At 43.4% G+C, this 14,639-nt stretch overlaps 1 protein-coding gene across 2 annotated transcripts; it reads left to right on the top strand.

The window, feature by feature from the left end:
• The first annotated feature begins 28 nt into the window (after positions 1 to 28).
• SIRT2 (sirtuin 2) lies at positions 29 to 14,487 on the top strand. 2 transcript variants are annotated; one of them, XM_070764552.1, is made up of 16 exons: positions 29 to 134; positions 225 to 274; positions 2,133 to 2,178; positions 3,350 to 3,466; positions 4,226 to 4,267; positions 4,713 to 4,819; positions 4,915 to 4,971; positions 5,857 to 5,925; positions 7,048 to 7,177; positions 9,411 to 9,470; positions 9,563 to 9,618; positions 10,671 to 10,747; positions 11,588 to 11,639; positions 12,060 to 12,127; positions 12,887 to 12,953; positions 13,249 to 14,487. In XM_070764552.1, exons 1-16 carry the CDS (start codon positions 119 to 121, stop codon positions 13,408 to 13,410), a joined length of 1,176 nt encoding a protein of 391 aa, XP_070620653.1. In that variant the 5' UTR covers positions 29 to 118; the 3' UTR covers positions 13,411 to 14,487. The 2 variants fall into 2 exon arrangements, with proteins under 2 accessions (XP_070620653.1, XP_070620654.1); XM_070764553.1 differs by lacking the exon at positions 225 to 274 and having other exon boundaries at positions 38 to 134.
• Positions 14,488 to 14,639: the final 152 nt, after the last annotated feature.

A 14,639-nucleotide genomic window follows, 5' to 3' on the forward strand; every position in this document is an offset into this window, starting at 1 on the left:
TCGAAGCTGGCCGACTATTGGCTGCTCGCCTCGGGGCATTTCGGGACTTGTAGTTTTCCTCTCAGGGGGGGCGAAACGGTTTGTTTGGATTCTTGGCGGAACGTCGACGCGAACTTCCATGGCAAGCCGGGAAGGTAACGGTGCCGTTGAGAGAACCGGTGGGCTGAGGACGCTCGGGCCTCCCTCCAAATCTCCCCTTCTTCCTTCTGTTTCCCTTGTCACAGGCGCTGCCGCCAATCCCGAACAGGGCACCGAAAAGGCCTCAAAGTCCTCGGTGAGGATTTAGGGGGAGAAATTGAGGGGGACATATCTCCAAATGCCCCCTCTCTGGGCCCTCCTCTCTAATCTAGGCGATTCTGCCCCACAAGGAGAAAGGAGGCGCCTGGAGCGCTGTCCACCAGGCGGAAACGCAACCGGTAGAGCTTCTTAAGGAGAATAAGGACTCTTAAAATAATTTAGTGGGGGTGGGTGGACTTCCAAGCCCATCATCCCCGGCTCACCTGTCAGGTGAGAAAAAAATTCCTCTGGGGAAACTCGTGCTGCCATGGAAACATCCCCCCTTTCCCCCCCGTTAGGATTTTACAAAATAAAATTTGTTTGTTTGTTTGTTTGATTTGTATACCGCCCCTCTCCGGAGACTCGGAGCAGCTAACAGCAATAATAAAACAGTGTACAATAGTAATCTAATACTAAAAACGATTAAAAACCCATTATTATTATTATTATTATTATTATTATTATTATTATTATTATTATTTAGATTTGTATGCCGCCCCTCTCCGAAGACTCTATAATTAACTTGTATTGTGCAATTAAGCATATCATTTAAACTATTGCAATATTACAGACAAATGACAAAATTTGGCTACACTTGAGAAAGTCGCACAACATTGATGATTGAAATAAAATTGATCAGAATGAGTGGGGAAGTGGATTTCATGTGAAATAGATAGACAATATAAAATGGTGGTTATCAACCTGGGCCTCTTGAAATCCTGGACATCAACTCCCAGAATTCCCCAGTCAGCAGAATTCTGGTAGCTGAAGTTTACATATCTTCAAGCTGCCCAGGTTGAGAAACATTGGTGTAAAAAGATATTGGTATAGAAAGAAAAAGATATTGGAATAAAAAGAAGTACATATTGCTACACTACTAATGCATTCTTTACAAAATAAATAAAATATTTTTTTTATTTTTTTGGTCCAATACACAATTAGGGTTTTAGTGGGTATATATCTATATACACATAGTAAAATACATGATGAAGGTTATAGAGGAGATACTCATAGTAAAATATATCTAAGAAATAATAGAAAAGAAGATATAGTAATAGAACATATCAATGAAAGAATAGAAGAAGAGATATAGGAATAGAAGGAAGGTATAGGAGATATAGGAGAGCAATAGGACAAGGGACAGAAGGCACTCTAGTGCACTTGTACTCGCCTCTTACTGACCTCTTAGGAATCTGGATAGGTCAACCGTAGATAATCTAAGGGTAAAGTGTTGGGGGTTTGGGGATGACACTATGGAGTCTGGTAATGAGTTCCACGCTTCGACAACTCGGTTACTGAAGTCGTATTTTTTACAGTCAGGTTTGGAGCGGTTAATATTAAGTTTAAATCTGTTGTGTGCTCTTGTGTTGTTGTGGTTGAAGCTGAAGTAGTCGCCGACAGGCAGGACGTTGCAGCATATGATCTTGTGGGCAATACTTAGATCTTGTTTAAGGCGTCTTAGTTCTAAACTTTCTAGGTCCAGGAATAAATCTCTTGCTGGTTCAGAGGCTCATTCACCTCTGGCACAGTTTAAATTCACAGGGAATGCACTTATATCTCTTCTCCAAAAACGTTGATGGGAGAACATTGATCTGTGCCCAGGCTAGACTGCCGCTAGAACCTGTCTGAGTTTAAGACCAGAAAGCACCTGCAGCTGTGGAAAAAGGAGCCACTTAAAAATACATTTTTAGGAAAGGATAGGTGGGATTTGGGACATTCTGGAATTTCACAGGATCTTTTTTTTTTTTGAGTGCTTAACAGGCGTTCATCTTGCTCAGTTTGAGCCCAGGCAAAATTGGCCAGACTTAATATTAATTTAATAAATTCCTTTTTTCTTCCTTCCTTTCTTCCTATAGAGTTCAGATTCTGATGAGGAAGGAGGAGCTTCTGGCCATACAGAAAGTAAGTAGCTATCCAGTGGGAGTTCATGTCTTAAATACCGTGAATGTATAAATTGAGGCTGTCCTGATATCTCCAAATTATTATTGTTTTTCTCTAATGAAAATTAGACATAGAAACCCCTGAAGTGTGAAACCCAGGATACTTACTTCAATGTTTGCTGTACACAGTAGCTATGTAATCAAGCATTATAATTACACTATTTGGCCTGGAAATAAGGCTGGCTTTAATCCATTGAGCAAAGACACATGACTTCTGTCTCTGGGCAACAGTTACATACATGTCCAGTTATTACTGAGATTACAGTTTGTGTCAGCTGCCTCAAGACAAATTGAGCAAATGTTCAGTGGAGCATGTAAATCAGGGCTTATTGGTTAAAATTAAGAATAGAATAAGGAAAGTAACTTCCTAAAACAACAATGCACCTTTCCTTTCAGAGTTACGTGTCTCTAAAACGAGGGGAACCTTGTTTTTTTGCTTTTCTACAAATCTTGGATTCAGGCAAAAAACCCTAGAGAAACCTCAAACTAGATTCCCCATGGCTGACTGGGGAATTCTGGGAGTTGAAGTCCATCTGGCTGAAAGCTACCAAGATTGAGAAACACTGAAGACATTAGAATTTTTTAAATATATAAGGCGTAGAATAGCTCACATTTGAGCTGCAGGTAGATTTTCCTTCAAGTAAGAGTATACATAGATTTCATGGGATTCCTGATGCTTTTTGAGTTTGGTTATTTTCCTAGAGACGTCTTATGACTCAACTAGGTAATATCATCAGTGCTCGAAGGGAGTAGGGTTTGCGGAGAGGAAGTTCAAATTTGTTAGGAGAGCCATGTTGGCACATCTGGGAGAAACCCGAATCTGAAGTCCCAGGGGTTTCTCCACCCAGTTGAAAGTTCAGTCCTTTGTCCCCACACTCCCAAGTCCACCCCGTTGACCAATCTTCATCTGTCAACTTGGCAGCAACTCCCATCTCCTTCTGTGCAGGTGCAGGAGTGCAAAGACAAAGGATGACCATAACAATCTGGAAGGAATTTGTTATAGCTACATGCAGACATTCTTTATGCAATGACCCCTCCCAAATTCCCATAGCAAGAATACATTTTAAAATAAATGGCCTCGGTCTGATACAAGGCACATGAAAATGTTGCGATTTTTTCCCCTTTCTTAACAGTGGAATTTTTGCGGAACCTCTTTTCCCGGACTCTGGGCTTCGGCAGTGAGAAGCCCGAGAAGGTGCTGGAGGAACTGACGCTGGAAGGCGTGACCAACTTCATGCTCACTGAGAAATGTAAACCAGTGCTTTCTAAAGACTGAAACATTTTGCTCTTTTCTTTTTTTCTTTCAGCCTCTGAAGAAAAAGGATGCAAAAGGAGCAGGGTGGGGGTGGGGGTGGAGGTGGGAAGAGCTTGTGATGCAGGTGGGGGTGTAGATCAAAGAAAGGAGGCAGGTATGATGCTGGAGTTAGAATAGAATAGAATTTTTATTGGCCAAGTGTGATTGGACACACAAGGAATTTGTCTTGGTGCAGATGCTCTCAGCGTACATAAAATAAAATATACATTTGTCAAGAATCATGTGGTACGACACTTAATGATTGTCATAGGGGTCAAATAAGCAATGAAGAAGCAATATTAATAACAATCTTAGGATATAAGCAACAAGTTACAGTCATACAGTCAACATGGGAGGAAATGGGTGAAAGGAATGATGAGGAAAACTAGTAGAATAGAAGTGCAAATTTAGTAGAAAGTCTGACAGTGTTAAATGCTGTTATCAGTGTATCTCTGCATGGTTGGCTGGGGTCATCAATATTTTTACCGATAGCAACTGCTGTTGACAAATATTATTTTTCCAGGGCCACCCAATGTCAGGCTTTTAGTGGAAGAATTGGAATCCCAGCCTCTGAAATTCTGTGGCTTCTCAGTTGCTGAGGCTCCAATGGCTGGGTGCCTATGCCAAGCAGTTGATGCTGTTCAGGGTATGGGGGTGTCATGATGTAATTCAGGGATTGATATTGAAAGGCAATTTGCTGTCTTTTCTCTTGCAGGCAAGAATATAATCTGTATGGTTGGTGCAGGAATCTCAACTAGTAAGTGTCACAATGGCTTTTCTGACCATGTGTTTGTTTGTTTGTTTGTTTGTTCATGCAAATGTACGAGCAGAACGTGATGCTGGTTGATAAAATTAGAAACCGCTTTTACATAGTTAGGAGTCAGATTTAATCTTACTCAATTTAATAAGATGTGCTCTTATCCTGCCACAGAGATTTATTTATTTTTAATTAGGAAACTCTTTTTCTGGGAAAGTAGAGAGAAAATGTCCATGAGAAGCCCCCTGCTGAATCAATTTCTACCTTTTGTTCTAAGCTGGGATTGAAATAATGGAACTGGGAACCTCAAGTACAATACCTGCTCCTTAGTTCAAACTGTATTGGTGCTCTCTGTAGCATCAGAACAGATAAGCCCCTGCCCTTAGAATCTATCCTTTGTTCCAGCTATCCATTCGGTCTCAGTGTTTGCCTTTCTGCCTCTCAGGTGCGGGGATCCCCGATTTCCGCTCACCTGGCACGGGACTATATGCCAATCTGCAGCAATACAATCTACCCTACCCTGAAGCCATCTTTGAGATTGGCTACTTCAAGGTACCAGCCTGAGTTTCCTGCTATTTACACGGGCTGAATACAGTGCTCTGTTTGCTTTCTTTGGCATAACTGGTTTGATGTCTGTTTTCATTTAGAAAAACCCAGAGGCATTCTTCGCCTTGGCTCGGGAGCTCTACCCAGGGCAGTTCAAGGTCAGCTGGCTTTTCATGTTTCCTAAGCGGTGGGCAGGGATTTAAACTCAATCCTAAAAGTGCAGTGGCCATGTTGCCCCAGGAGAAGAAATGGCTGCTTCAAAGACTTCCTAACAAGTGACCTCCAGGCCCCCTTCACACTCTTGAGAAGCTGGACCTGAAGCCCACCTCTGTTTCGGTCTGCTTCTAGTTTGGAGAGGTGTTCAAAACCAGGTCTCTTTAAGAGATTTTAAGTGAGGAGATCAGGCTTTAAAGTAGAACCAGAACTACATCCTCTGAGTTTCCTTAACAATGTTTTGTGCTTGAGAAGAGGGGCATTTCTTTATCAGACTGGTTGTAAAGTATTGCATCACCAAACGCTATACAATTCTCATACAATAAATTCTATAATAGGAATACGTTTGCCCATAAAATAAATAACCACACATACACAGAGCGGGGAGGAGGGAGAACTGCATTCTTCACCTGGAATTAACCTGACTGAATTGATTGTCCCCAGAGAGGCTACTACCAGAGCCCCTCCTGTACTCATCCATGAATTGGGATGAGGTACAACATTGCAGGAGTAATGGCTTTGTTCCAGAAGATGCCAAACACCAAGTTCTTTGGTCGATTGCTCAGCGTCGCCCCCAGGTTTTAATGAACCGAAGCTGGTGTTTTTGGTACTGTCCTCAGTTGATTATGCATTAATTTACTGCAGCTTATTGTTTCATTTAATGTCTGTGGATGTTTTATCGTTAGTTTACAACGGATGTTTTAATGTGACAATGTTGTTAAGTGCTCAAATGTTGGAATGAATGAATAAACCTATCAATGAAAACTACCCCATTGGTTTTCTTTGTGAAAAGAAAAGATGACATTTAAGGCTCTGGGGTTTTTTTCCAGCCTACAGTCTGTCACTACTTCATTCGCCTTTTGAAGGAAAAGGGACTGCTGCTACGCTGCTACACTCAGGTAACTAAGTCCTTTTCCCCTGGGGTCTCTTTCTGGTCGCTTTAAGGGCTGGCACTTTAAAACAATTTAAGTTTTTGTTATACTATTCCAGCCTCCTAAATAAATAAAGGCCATTAGCATTTTCCTGCTTTGAAATGGTGCATTGCAGCAAGTGAATTTTGAATGAGTCTTCTTGACTGTGAGCCAGTAAAGCAATTTAATGTGTGTTTACAGTATAAGATATTGTAACCATATAGAAGAGACTTTTTTAAATGTTGAATTTACGTGTGGTGCTCAAAAGTTAATATGCTGGCATTAAATAAAATAACAGAATGATTTTCAAAGCACATAACCTATTGCTTTTCAAGAATAAGAATGAAGGCCATTTAGTTCACAAGCTTTTAAAATGAAAATACTGTAGGGTATTTAACTATTCTGACTACTAGCACATTATAGATTTATCTGCAATCCCCAAGAACTCACGGTCTCCCACTTTCTAAGCCTTGTGCCTGAATCACTAGACCAAACTGGCTGTGGGAAGAAGCCAGAATATAATTCTAGGAATTGAAGGGCCCAGCGAGAACGGAAACAAAAGTGATGATGACCACATTCTTTGAGAAGCTAGGCATATATTCAAAGCAAAGGGAAACTTTTCTTCTCTGTTAATGTTCCAGCATCCTGTTTATCATTTATTAGCATCATGCTCCCATCTTTCAGTAGCTCCTTCACATCACATCAGCAACATGGATCAATAACCATAGTGGTGTCCTTGGGACTACAATTACCATTGTGCATAACCTTGGACAGTGTCTTTAAAGTAGGCCAAGTCCCCCTCAGAGTGTCCTAGTCAGATTTAGTTTCAGGATTGACAGTTATTTCGGGTTAGGGTAGTGCAGTGGTCTAGAGATGGAGCTCTCGCCTCACAATCCGGAGGCTGTGAGTTCAATCCTAGGTAGAGGCAGATATTTCTCTCTTCGGGCACAATGAGAATTTATCTGCTGAATAAAGCTCCACATTGGTGACAGGAAGGGCACCTGGCCAGCTCCATTCAGTTGCCCAAAGGATTATGGGGTCATTAAAAGGTGATGGTGATTGACGGCCACTTCAGTTTGGATTTATTTCGAACCTCTTGCCTTCCTCCAGAACATTGACACCTTGGAGCGGGTGGCCGGTCTGGATGCCGAACACTTAGTGGAAGCTCACGGCACCTTTTATACCTCCCATTGCATCAGCTCCACCTGCAAGAAGTCCTACAGCTTGGAGTGGATGAAAGGTGAGGGTCAGGCCTTGGAAGCAGGGAAGACATTATCAGGGGCCTTCCGGAAGGGATTGGCGAGATAAAGAAAATAAAAATAAGAAAATCCTTTGGAATAAGTGTTCGGAAACTTCAGATCGTGCAGAATGCGACCGCGAGAGCCATCGGGCTTCCTAGATTCGCCCACGTTTCTGCAACACTCCGCGGCCTGCACTGGCTGCCGATCGGTTTCCGGTCACAATTCAAAGTGTTGGTCATGACCTTTAAAGCCCTGCATGGCATTGGGCCAGAATACCTCTGGAACTGCCTTCTACCGCACGAATCCCAGCGGCCGATAAGGTCCCACAGAGTTGGCCTTCTCCGGGTCCTGTCGACCAAACAATGTCGTTTGGCAGGCCCCAGGGGAAGAGCCTCCTCTGTGGCGGCCCTGGCCCTCTGGAATCAACTCCCCCCAGAGATTAGAACGGCCCCCACCCTCCTTGTCTTTCGCAAATTACTCAAGACCCACCTTTATCGCCAGGCATGGGGGAGTTAAGATATTCCTTCCCCCTAGGCCATTGTAAGTTATGCATGGTATGTTTGTGTGTATGTTTGGTTTTTATAATAAGGATTTTTAGTTGTTTTATTAAATTGGATTGTTGCATGTTGTTTTTACCATTGTTGTTAGCCGCCCCAAGTCTGCGGAGAGGGGCGGCATACAAATCCAATAAATAATAATAATAATAATAATAATAATAATAATAATAATAAACTCTGGATTATTCCCGCTGCATGATCTTGATCAGCAGTGCTTGCTTCTGAGATGTGTGAATGCTGCTGAGGGGAGAAAGCCGCCACTTGTGGGATTGAGCTGCGGTGGTGCAGTGGTTAGAGTGCAGGACTGCAGGCTGTTTCTTCTGCCTGCCGTCTGCCTGTAGTTTGGCAGATCTAATCTTACCAGGCTGAAGAGTGACAGCAGCCTTCCATCCTTCTGAGGTGGGTTAATGAGAACCCAGATTGTTGGTGGGAAATATGCTGACCCTGTAAACCACTTAGAGAGGGCTGTAAAAGCCCTGCAAAGCGTCATATAAGTGCTAATGTTATTGCTATTGATATTCCAGTGGTACACTTTCAATTGTCTAATATGGCTTGGTTGGTTAGAATTAAGGGTTATAGTTATTTTATTTATTTATAAAACTGACTGCCCATCTAACCATAGGATAACTCTAGGCAGCTTACAGTTACAGCTTAATTAAAACATAAAATATGAAAATACAACCAAAGATACATGGGGAGGACGGGGGCGGAGGGGGAATTTGTTATTAAACAACTACCTACATTATGCTGATCCCCCACTGGACCCCAAGCCGACTGGCACAGCTGCATCTTCAGGCCCTTGCAAAAAGGTAGGAGGGTTGGGGCCAACCTCACATCGGGATGGGCGAGGGGAGACGTTCCAGAGGGCAGGAGCAATGGCAGAGAAGGCCCTCCTCCTGGATTCCACCAGCTCGGATACTACAGCTGAGGGAACCCGCAGCATGCCTCCTCTGCTGGCATGGGTGGTACGGGTGAATCCCAGTGGGGTGAGAGAGGGTCCCTCAAGGCACCTGGACCTCTGCCACTCATGCCAAATCATGAATTACCACACTTTAGTTTTTGGGGAGAAAAATAGGGAAAAGTATCTGCTTACCAGGTATTCATTGGGCTAGTATCCTTAGCCAGCACATTATTTTATCCCCTGGTTAGGTCTTTTAAAAACTTTATTCGGAGAGAGTAACAGTGAAAGAGCTTGCAAGCCAGTAAGAGCTGGGAACATCATTAGCAACTGGAAAGAAACATTCGGAGCAAGTTAGAGCAATGAAAAAACCCTGGAAAGTCTTAGGCCTTGGAAAACATTCTTTGCAGAGAGTAATAATGAAAGAGCTTGCAAGCCGGTAAGACCTAGGAACATCGTTAGCACTCGGTTAGGGCTGGAAAGAAATTTATTCGGAGCAAGTTAGAGCAATGAACCCCCCCCCCCTGCAAAGACTTAGGGCTTGGAAAACATTCTTCACAGAGAGAAACAATGAAAGAGCCTGCAAGGTAAGAGCTGGGAAGATGGTTAGCAGCTAGTTAGGGCTGGGGGGGGAAAAAAGCTACGTTCAGAGTATAAGACGCACCCAAATTATCAGCCTCTTTTAGGGAGAAAAAGGTGCGTCTTATACTCTGAAAAATATGGTAGCTGCAAACGGAATTGGCTCCGTTGCATTGCTTTTCTTTTTCTTTTTTTCAGAAAAAATATTCGCATCTCTCACCCCCAGGTGTGAAAGCTGTGAGGGCGTCGTAAAGCCAGGTGAGCCTCCCCACCCAGCCATTCTGTGATCTTGGTGCTTAGCGATCAGCTTTCAGGTCAGCCTAACCCTCGGTTTCTTTCCCTTTGTTCAGACATCGTGTTCTTTGGGGAGAACCTGCCCCCCCGTTTCTTCTCTCTCATGCAATCGGTAAGTGCCCCAGCCGTGTGTCCTGGCACTGCGAGCGCTGGCAGCCCCATCTTGGAGGCCTCCCAGGAGCCAGGGTTTGTGAGTCCTTACTCCAGGAGTTAACATCCCTCCAGATTAAATCATGTTATTTAGTCTTGTGTGCTAATTTGTCAGATGTGATCCATAATTGGTTAGGAGGAAGGAAATCTGCTGAATGATAATAAGGCAGAAAAGGAAGCCTAATATGTTTTGTTCCCAAAAACATCTGGAAGAAAGATAGAACTCCTCGGAAGCTGAATGTTGCTTTTTTGGTGGGGACATCAAGCAACATCCTGTTTCCATGGAGTTCTATCTTTCTTCCAGGCGTTTTTGGAACAAAATATTAGGCAAACATTAGCTGGATCTTGCACTGTGAACAGATTCACAAATTCACCTTTAGTTTTATGGTCAGAGGTCTCTCCGCATGCAGTATGTAGTCATTTAAAATCCTGTACAGGTAGCCCTCGACTTACAGCAGTTCGCTTAGTGACCAAAGTTACAACAGCACTGAAAAAAGTCACATGTTCATTTCTCACAATTATGACTGTTGCAGCTTCCCCATGGTCACATTTATGATGGTTGTGGGGTCCTGGTGTCACGTGATCCCCTTTTGCCACCTCCTGACAAGCGGTCCATGGTGAAGCCAAACTCACTTAACAACCATGTTATTAACTGCAGTGATCCACTTAACAAATGTGGCAAGGAAAGTCGTAAAAAGGGCAAATGTAACTTAAATTTCTCCCTTAGCCACACAAATTTTGGGCTGAATTCGGATCGTAAGTCGGGGACTACCTGAATCTGCACACTGCCAGAACTTAGAGCGTTCCCTCTCCATTGAATAAGTCTTACATCCCGGAGCCTTAACCCTAAAACCTGCTGTGGTCTGTCGTGACCATTATAACACGGGACTCCAAAATCTACGTCTGAATAAATGAAAGGTCAAAGGAATCTCTCCAGATAGCAACAATTTCAGAGTGTTTGGGGTGCAGCTCTGCTGGTGGCCGCCATCCTTCACGCTAACCCTCTGCTTGCAGGACTTCCAGAATGCGGACATGCTCATTATCATGGGCACCTCCCTTCAGGTCCAGCCTTTCGCCTCTCTGGTCAGCAGGTGAGTGAACCTGGGCTGCATAAGTGAGGGCTTGCTTTGCTTTACTTTTTTCCACCAAAACATTTTTATTGTTATTATAAAACATTATAAAATACAAAAGTAAATAAAAGAGTAGTGAGGAGGGAGGGGAATGGGGAAAAAGAAGTGAATCGAGGTCGGGAAAAGAGAAAATGAAAAAAAGCCTTGACTTCCGACTCTCTCTCTGTTACAGCAAAGCAGGGCTCCCCAAACTTGGCCCCTTTATGATATATGTGACTTTAACTCCCAGAATTCTCCAGCCAGCTATGCTATGCTGGCTGGAGAATTCTGGGAGTTGAAGTCCACAAGCCTTAAAGTTGCCAAGTTGGGAGACTTCTGCAGTAAAATAAGGCATTAGCATCAAATCACAGCTTTTTATTTTATTTATTTATTTATTAGATTTGTATGCCGCCCCTTTCCGTAGACTCGGGGCGGCTCACAACATAATAAAACAATTCATAACAAATCTAATAATTTACAATTTAAAATTTAAAGTAGTTAAGAAAATCCCATTTTTAAGCAGACATACCTACAAACGTTTGCTTTTTCCATGATAACATGAACAAGCCATTTCTATAAATATCTATCCATCTAATAATCTGTAAAACTCAAAGTCAAAGTTACATTCTTTTCCATCGCAAGCACGAAATTCAGAAGCGGTTTCCATGTGGAAACAAGAGCCCTCATTCCTTTCTTTCATTGTTATAGTCAGTTTTGTCGTTTCGGCCAGCTCCTGCAAACAACCAAGGGCTGGTTTTCCTGAACCAAGACGCTTCAAGCACCGTTGCTAAATGGTTCCTCCTCCTCCTCTCTTTCTTCCAGGGTACCCACAAACACCCCGCGTCTTCTGATCAATAAGGAGAAGACTGGAGAGGTGAGGTCAGCTTGGCAGCCTGTTTTCTTTGGCCTGCTGCAGAGTGGACGGTCCTGGGAATAGAGCCAGGGTGGGGCAGTTACGGCAGCTTTTTAAGTGGTGGACTTCAACTCCCAGAATTCCTGAGCTGGCACATGCTTCTGCTTATACTTCTGCTTCTGAATGCTATCTTGCTGTTCTGCCCTTAAAAAAAAATATATATTGCTTTTTAGCCTAGGCAACATTGCCTGCACATCCCCACCCAGGTCATCTGTACTCTCTACCATAAAATTATGGCCATTTTACGACCTGTGGAATTCACCTTCCAGAATCCCTGAGCCAGTTTGTATCATGATAGTTCGTTCTCTGCTGATTCTTAAAATAGTCACCGTCTTGGAGCCCTTCAAGAGATCATCCTTACATTTTTTTATCTCATTTCAGACGGATCCTTTCATGTCGCTGATGGGCTTAGGCTGCGGGATGGATTTTGATTCTGAGAAGGCATACAGGCAAGTCCACCTTGGAGTGGAGGATTGTGGCAGGGGGGATGCTGAGGGCTTAAGGGTTAAGCCATGGGGGGAGGGGTGTCGTTCAGTGCTTTGGTGCCAAACAAAAGCAAGAGACTTCACTGAGGAGTTAAATAAAATCACGTTTAAGCCAATGATTGCCATGTGTTTCTCTGGATTCTGACCTGTTCAGTTCCCTTGGTGTATCTCATGCAGCTTTGTGGTCCATTTGCTGAGCTGCCCTGGTGGCTTTAGGGAGGCCACTCTTGGTCCTGTCTGTGGAGATTCTCAGTAATCCAGGTCATGGTTGTCCCAAAGATGGTGGGTTTTTCCCCCCCAAGAGGCAACTGAACTTTTTAAAAAAGACATTTGCTTCCCATCAAAGAAGCTTCTTTAGCCCTTGGTGGGGAAAGAAGCTTTGGGACACTCTTGGTCTTCATAGACCAGGTGTGTTAGGGAGATGATCCTCCTAGGGCAGGGGTAGGCAAAGTTGGCTATGACTTGTGGACTGCAACTCCCAGAATTCCTGAGCCAATCGTACTAGCTGGAATTCTGGGAGTTGAAGTCCACATGTCACAGAAAAGCCAACTTGTCCTAGGGAGACCCACCTGAGAGCATAAGGTGTTTGTAAAGATCGCTGGAAGAAAAGATGGATCTGTCTTGGAACGCTTTGAAAGCAACTTCGCACAAAAGCCAATAAATTGGACTTCTGTTATTCATTGATCTTCTTGGGGGCCTTTCCCACCCCACTTAATTTTTCAGGGACGTCGCGTGGCTAGGAGACTGCGATGAGGGTTGCCTGGCTTTGGCAGAGCTGTTGGGATGGAAGGTACCTCTCCCATTTCAGAATCACAGAGAACAGCCCAGATGTAAAAACGAACTCTTTGACTCCCGGGAAGCGGGTGGTTTGCCAACTCTGAGCAAATAGTGCAGTGTTTCTCAACCTTGGCCGTTTGAAGATGTGTGGACTTCAATTCCCAGAATTCCCCAGCCAGCAACGCTGGCTGGGGAATTCTGGGAGTTGAAGTCCACACATCTTCAAACGGCCAAGGTTGAGAAACACTGAAATAGTGTTTATTTCTTGGTTATCTGTCTTATGTGGTTTTCTCTTTCCTCCCCCTTAGAAAGAACTGGAGGAACTGGTGAAAAAGGAACACGCGATCATTGAGGCCCAGTCAGGACAGACTCTGGGTGTCGGGGCAGGTGCTGGTCAGCAACCAGCCAAGAAGCAAGAGCGGGATCCGTCTCCGGAGAAAAAAAAGCCTGCTGCAAAGAAAGAAGAATGAAGAGATTAGAGAAGATCGAGGAACCCTTATTTTTCTGATTATTAAAAAACCCACCTCGACCTGAACGTGGAATGCTTGGGGCCTTCTGTCTTCATTTCCTTAAGGCCAGCTGATGGGGTGTCCGTCTTTAGCGGTGGGAATTCCCTACATAATTCCCTCTCACCCCAAAGTCCCTCTCATCCCAAATTGCTCTCGGGAGGATAACCAGAAGGAAGACTCTTCTATGAGTCAGTTTGTGCTGCCAGAGAAAAGGCAGGACATAATTCTGACCAATAAACAAAGCAAAGGGACTCGGCCATCTGGCATGAAAGATTTTGGGGGAGGTCATATTGTTCAGAGCAAAGGTGGAATCCAAAATAGGTCTCACCCCATCAAGTCATCTCGGGGGACTTTGGGCCAGATTGAAGCTACTAGCAGCTGAAATTATGATTGAACTGAAGTTTTAATTTAGCAGGAAGAGTATTTCCTGGAGATTTCTTTAGAATAGGGATGCCTAACTTAGCAACTTTAAGACTTATGGACTTCAAGTCCCAGAATTCCCCAGCAGCAAGCTGGCTAGAGAACTCTGGGAGTTGAAATCCATAGGACGTAAAGTTGCCAAGATTGCACACCTCTGCTTTAAGAGCCTTGTTCTACTAATTTTAAAATGTTGGGAGGATGAATTCAATTAATTTCCAGTTAACTTCAGAATTTTGCTCTAATTGCCTAGAGAAAAAAGACAAAATGAGAGGATCCTTCTCATCTCTTATTATTATTATGGATTCTTCTGTCCAGCCTTATTTACGAGTCTTTCTTTCTTTCTTTCCTTCCTTCCTTCCTTCTTTTCTTTCTTTCTTTCTTGCTCTCCCTCCTTTCCTTTCTCCTTCCTTCCTTCCTTTCTCCCTTCCTCCTCTTCTTTCTTTGTTTTCTTGATGTAACCAAGGAAGGCACTTCCAGAGAAGCATAATTTAAAGTGTTTGGTTAAACTGTTGATTTATGCAGAGTAGCAGTTTTAAACTACCTGTGATGCTTTGGTTTCCATGATTTACATAAAGCTGTCATCAGTGACAATTAAATATAATCAGCTTGATACCACAAGATAATATGTTGTTGTTTCTTCTGCGTTCCTGTGTTTATTTTAAGATAACTGGGTGTAATTGGTGTAGTGCACGCTTACCTGTTTGGTATTGATCCAGATTAGCAAAACAGGTAGTAATTCAGGAGTTGGAGGTTTGGGGCCCTCTCGTGGA

Source organism: Erythrolamprus reginae, chromosome 11 (assembly GCF_031021105.1).
Source record: "Erythrolamprus reginae isolate rEryReg1 chromosome 11, rEryReg1.hap1, whole genome shotgun sequence".
Taxonomy (NCBI): Eukaryota; Metazoa; Chordata; class Lepidosauria; order Squamata; family Dipsadidae; genus Erythrolamprus; species Erythrolamprus reginae.

Coding starts and splice junctions, on each gene's coding strand:
- SIRT2 (XM_070764552.1), top strand. Junction 2,179..3,349: donor AGCTTCTGGCCATACAGAAA/GTAAGTAGCTAT, acceptor CTTTCTTAACAG/TGGAATTTTTGCGGAACCTC. Junction 12,954..13,248: donor CAGAGCTGTTGGGATGGAAG/GTACCTCTCCCA, acceptor CCTCCCCCTTAG/AAAGAACTGGAGGAACTGGT.